This window comes from Cucumis sativus, chromosome 4 (genome assembly GCF_000004075.3).
Source record: "Cucumis sativus cultivar 9930 chromosome 4, Cucumber_9930_V3, whole genome shotgun sequence".
Lineage (NCBI taxonomy): Eukaryota > Viridiplantae > Streptophyta > Magnoliopsida > Cucurbitales > Cucurbitaceae > Cucumis > Cucumis sativus.
The window spans coordinates 9,078,632-9,084,871 of record NC_026658.2 but is presented as its reverse complement, the minus strand read 5'-3'; the positions used below and the strand labels follow the sequence as shown (position 1 = coordinate 9,084,871).

At 36.5% G+C, this 6,240-nt stretch overlaps 1 protein-coding gene across 1 annotated transcript; it reads left to right on the top strand.

Annotated features, from left to right (window-relative positions):
* The first annotated feature begins 1,344 nt into the window (after nucleotides 1-1,344).
* Nucleotides 1,345-2,141, top strand: LOC101209235. Its single transcript, XM_004150717.3, has one exon. The coding sequence runs from the start codon at nucleotides 1,480-1,482 to the stop codon at nucleotides 1,804-1,806; it is 327 nt and encodes a 108-aa protein (XP_004150765.1). The 5' UTR covers nucleotides 1,345-1,479; the 3' UTR covers nucleotides 1,807-2,141.
* The last annotated feature ends 4,099 nt before the right edge of the window (nucleotides 2,142-6,240 follow it).

The following is a 6,240-nucleotide window of genomic DNA, read 5'->3' as shown; positions in this document are numbered from 1 at the left end:
CACATTATTCTACCTAAAAGGCCATAATAACTTGTATTTATGCAAGTTAGTCCTCTCTTTAGAACATCTAGCTTCATGTCTCTTCTTATTGCTTAGTGTTTCTCAACAAGCAGTTGAACATTTAGCAAAATTCTCAAAATAATAACTCTCATTAATCATTTCAATCTTATTTATATTATTCCTTTAATCTAATTAGTCATCACCAAACCTTTCTTAGTTGCCAACTCCTACTTAACACTTTACACGCATCAACTTATAACTCATAAGGCCATGCACTAACCTTAAACTTAACACATAACCAGTTTTCAACTCAAGATTAGATATTTTCTTGAAAAGCTAAACTCTTCCTCGCCTAGCATCACTTTGTGTTACAATATCAAATGTCTAACACTTCACATGTTACATAACTTGAATGTGAACTTCAAAACGAAGTAACCAAAACTCTTTCCTTAAGAGGACCCTTCTATTTTGAACGTGGGGCGTACATGAGGTGGGTATATGTCGTAGTTTAACTGGTGAGTGGGTTTTGACATGTTTGGGGTGAGGTAAGGTTTGATCTATGAGGTAGGTTTGGGGTGAGTGGGGTGGTCGATTTCTTGTGGGTATTTGGGGTGAGTGGGGTATGGGAGTTTGACCAACGAATGTGATTTGACAGGTTTGGGGTGAGGTGGGGTTCCGGTGAGTAAGGGCTCAAATGGATTTTCGTTGAGTGGGTGAGTGGGGTATGTGGCACACGATTCTAATTGGATGGTGTGACAGGTGGGTTTTCTGTGGGTTCATGATGTACAACGGTTAACGAGTTGACATGTGGTTTTGAAATGTTGGTAGGAGATGCGAGGTTTTAATGGAGGATTCAAGGTGGGGGTTTGTTGATGGGTTTTTCATATGGGTTGGAGACGAGGCTCTGATACCATGTTAAATTTTTCATGTATATTTTTGATATGATGAGTAAAGTATAAGTGGTATTTATATCCAACAATAACCAATAATCCTAAAAATCTAACAACATAGGATCCTAACAATCTAACAAAATAACAAAATATAACAACAAATTATATTTACATTAATACATGTTTTTGGCAAAAGCCCACAAATTGAAGCCTCCAACGATCTCTCAACACATAGTTATCGACCACCATGCAACCTGCAATAACAACTATGAAAAAGAAAAAGAAAATGAAGAAGTGAAAGAGGCAGAAAAGATTAGTATTTTAGTAATTCGAACTCAAAAGGATTTAAGGAAAATGAGAAAACTTATTTTGAACCATTTTTGTTGGGGCCTTTTGTACAATTTATCTAAAAAATGTAAATCGAGAATCTCAAAACGACGACGTTTCGCCTTGTCGATAGACCACAAGTTCTCAGTATAACGCGACTGAATAATCCCTCTCTTTCTCTCTCGCTGGATCGCCCGCACAGTCGCTGAAATCGAAGGATCAACCCAAAACGCCCTCGCCCACGCCGACTAGTGTCTGAAATATGCTCCGACACCGCCTTCTCTCTTCACTCCGTACCCGTGGTGGAGCCGCCGCTGGACGGAGCCGGTGGACCAGTCCCGGCCACGAGGAACGCCCCAAGGGCTATCTTTTCAATCGGACGCCGCTTCCACCAGGTCAGTCCCGTAAATGGGAGGATTGGGAGCTTCCTTGTTATGTTACTAGTTTTCTTACTATTGTGATTCTTGGCGTTGGCCTCAACGCCAAGCCTGATCTCACAATTGAGACTTGGGCTCACCAGAAAGCCCTCGAGCGCCTTGAGATGGAGAAACTGGGTATATCTGGCTCCGGATCATCTGAATCCGATTGAATTTCGTGATCCTTATGCACTTTTGGGAACTGGGTTGTCTGATTTTGATTCCTCCGCTGAAAAGGGGTTTCGGATATATGTTGGGTTTCATGAGATGGTGTCGATATCCTGTAGTTCAATAAGTTTTTCTACATGTTTTTGCTGGCTCCTTTGGAGATTCAATAACTGGTTTATTTTTAATTGTTAGCTTCGGACATATTTGACGTTGTAAATGTCAAGTGTTTAAGAATTTTAACTTTCTGCTATGTTATTCAGTTTCCAATGTGAATTATATATACGGATTCTCTAGTAATTTAGTTCTTTCTGGAAATCTTATGACATTGATTTTCGTGGAATTTTTTTTGTTTATTTTTCCTTATCGTTCTTGATTTGTTGAATTAGTAATTAATCCCATTGCTCCTTTAAGTTTCATCTGTTGTTCAAATTCAGTTTCATAAGATGATAAGATCTACTGTGAAGCTAATAAGTACTCCGTTGCCTTTTATCCTGTTCCAAATAATCGATAATGTTTATTGAGGTTGTAAAAATAATGAACTCATCGCTTCTTGGGTTTTCTTTGTGAAGTTTTGATGTATAGGAATAGGAGGAATAATCTTTAACATGGAGACCAATAAAGATGATCTGTAGGATCACACTATTTTGGTTTATTGACATCCAACCAGTTTTTTAGTCATCTTATGTTCAGGACTCGCCAACTGAAGATCAGTTTTTCTACTCCAAGCTGAACGATTTTTAGTCATCTTATGTCCATTACTTGACCAACTGAAGATCAATTGTTTATGTGGGTTTGTGGATCAAGTAATAGCTGGTGGATTTACACCAGATCATGTGATTGATACATCATAGTACATGGAATATATCTCTGGATTTCATATTTAGATACGAAGAGAAGCTTCTTTACACACCCCACTGTTGAATTTGAAGTCCTAATCATACTAGTAATATTACATGTATTTTGTAGTTCTGCCCTTTTTTCTTTCAATACCTAACAAATGGAGCTGAAACTTTGAGATCTGACTCTACGCTAATTCTTAAATCTTGGACATGGTTAACTCCAGTCTTTCTAGAATAACTCAAAAGTTTAAGAAGTTAAAGGACTCTCTAGATGCCAGCAAGAAAATGATGATACTTGATGCAAGATCGTTGCCATTAAATACGGCACTATTCCTCATGAATGATAATAATACATGTTTCTTATCATCACTTTGTGTGGTTTTGCATAGCCCAAGTGTTATATATATTTAATGACCAAGTTCCTGCTTGGTAAATGGTAGGTTTCATGGACTTGGTTAGATTTTGAGAAGACTCGTGCATGATAAGTGTGGAGGCTTTCTGTTTTCTTTTCCTGGCCATTTTGTATTGCGGGCTGCAACTCTTGTGCTTTTAGGTATTGCTGAAATGCAATTGAAGGTTAGATCTTGGTTTATGGCCGCTATCTTTGGGACTGTTTAGGGAGCAGGTCTTCTAGTTTTAGATATTTGCTTAAATGCTGTTGAAGGTTGGATCTTGGTTTATAGTTGCCATCTTTGGGACTGTTTGGGGAGCTGGAATGTAATCAAAATTACAGGGAGTCTAAGGAGTATTGTAATGTGTAAGAAACCGAGGATGGAACAAAAATGGGATCGGGAAACATGAAAACGGTTTAGGGTTTAGGGTGACTTAATTGTTCTGAGTCCTTACAACATCAATTCCAATCTCATTACCTATCCCCCGCCATTTGTCATTTATGTTTAGCAAATGGTGAAGGCTTCCAACATGTATTTTTTTATTTCTCTTATTCCACAATTGTTGGAGGAAGTTATTGTCATATTTCAATCTCCAGTGGGTTTTTGGATAGAACATAAGCAGCAACATTTCACACATTCTAACTGTGCCATCTTTGTCTCTTTAAGCACGAATCCTTTGGGCCAATGCAGTTAAAGTCTTGATCTCAGAAATTTGGTTTGAGCATAACCAAGGAGTCTTCCACAATAAGACAATAGATTGGTCAGATTGGTTTGGGTCAGCTCGTTTGCTAGCATTTTTCTGGTGCACTCAATCAAAGTTGTTCGATGGCTATTCTATTCAAGATATTTGTCCCAGTTGGAGTGTGACTATTTCTTCATTGTAACTAAGATTGTTGTAGAAAAAAATTCATCTTGTACACGGATATGAATGGGGTGTCAACCTAGTTGAGATGCGTAGGTGCACCTACTGATCCTTTGATCTCTGGTTCTAAGTATTCACTTTGTATCTTTGCATCTTTGCATCGTGATCTTTGTATCTTGAGCAATTGTCTGTTATAATATATCAATGAATTTTGTTTCTATTTAAAAAGAAAAAATATGGAAACGGTTGAAAAGAGGGATGAGTTGAAAACTATGGGAATGGAATGAGTGTGATCTCACAAGTTGGGCCAAAAACACTCAGCCAAACACATGGATTTTTATTACATTACATTACATTACAACGTGATTAAACTAGACAATCTTTCCTATCCTTTTTGTTTGAATGTCTCATAAGTAATCGGGAGGGAATGGACTGTGGATTTAATGAAAAGGGTCACCAAATTCCCATTCTTTGTTCCAGCACCATTTAACCTCTGAGCAGAGGCATTGAAAGAGCAGCAAAAGAAAGGATAAGGCGAATCCTTGGTTCATCATTCCTAAGGTTTATTCTTAAGTGGAGATTCCAGGATTCTGTGTGATGGTTCCATGTGTCAGTAATTGATGCTACCTTATTGAAAGAGTTGATACCAGACACTTGTTACCTAAACTATAATTAAATCTATATGAATATCCTAAAATTTGCCTCGTTTCTAGAGAAGTTGAAGAATTTCCCCATCTTATCTTTCTCCTGCTATTCCTTTATGAGATTTGATCAGTCACTTTTAGTGAATGTCTTTGCTGTGGTATTCTTTGGTTCACTCACTCACTAGCTTCTTTGACTCTTCCCCACCCCACCACCCTTTCTAGGAGATTGGATGGCCAAACTCTCCTCATTTGATTCGTACCCATTTGTTGAAACTATTGTAACATTGTCTACAAGAGGTCTAGACAAAGTTCCTTTCCTCAAGGATGCGTATAAATTCTAACTTTTTATGGAATTCTTTTAGTTTCTTTTCCTGCTAATCTCCATTGATGGTGAGATACTTTCATCTTCTTTTTACCTGCTTATTAGTTTCATCTACGCCCGTATTATGTGTGTGGTATGCTTGTGATTAATGTTATGTGCACACACTCTCTGAAGGGTGTTAGTGCTTTGTGTGCAGTTGTATGTCCACAACTCCTTGAACTGATTAGAAAGAAGCTCTTGGATTTCTTTGGATTAATATGAGTCAGAAGTTACAGGATTCTTGCATACATGTCTAAAAATTTGTTAGATCTGGTCTCAAAATTATTCTAATTCTAGCATTCCCCAAAGAAGTTCCTCCGTGGACAAGTATGTGCATACTTGCATTTCCTTTAGCTTCCTCCTGCAATTTACTTTGCTTATTCAACTTAATATTAGACTTGATTATCTTTTGTTTTCCTTTTCTCTTATGGTTTTTTTGTTTTTTTTAAAAAAGAATTATAGAAAAGAACCCTAAAGCTCTGCTATACATAAACTAATTATATTGTATTTGAAAGGCTAAATGCATTGAAGTGATATATGAAACTCAGGGATTTCGACAACCGTTTTTGTCCACGGGACGGGCATTTTTTAAGACCTCCTGAGAGTTTAATGGTATTATTGTAGCATTGGAAGGTTTAAGAGTATAATTAAAATGAACTACTGAGTTTAGTGGTATTTTCTACAATTTGTCCTTTTGTTAATGGAAAATATTCATTTATCATCCTTATTAAAATCTTGAAATTTAATATTAAAATCTTTAGTTTAATTCATTGCAACTTAAAATTTAAATTGTGAAATGCATACCTCTAATTAGTTGAATTTTTATTATCTTTAGGTGTTTATAGTAGGTGATTGTGATCATGAATTGTTTTTGTAGGTCTGGTCCTTCTCTATTTCCTTTATCTTAATTTTCTTCCATGCGAAGCACAAGTTAACTTACTTATCTGCCACATGCTAAATTTAAAATCATGATCTTCCAAAGGAATGTAGGGTAAACTACAGTTTTCTTTTGACCCTTGAATTTGTTCTAATAGTTTTTATGATTCCTCTGTATTCATGCTTTTTGTTTGCGTCTTCCTGTATTTTGTTTTGGAGACATCCTATTATGTCCTTTTTAGATCATTAAAAATGTCCCATTAAGTGATTAAAATGTCTTTCTACGCACTTAAATACACCTTGTTTTTAACACGTCACAATCAATTCAAGCAAGTCATAATATGGAAAACTTTTTTCAAACACTTTTATTGATGGAAGATTTTGGCAAATTGGGTGTAAATTATGGATCAACCCGAGGTATCGGTGGGAGAAAATTAAACTTAATCAATTCAATGTGCAAGGGTA

Excerpts from the sequence above, each read along its gene's own strand:
- LOC101209235 (XM_004150717.3), top strand. The coding sequence starts at position 1,480 with ATGCTCCGACACCGCCTTCTCTCTTCACTCCGTACCCGTGGTGGAGCC.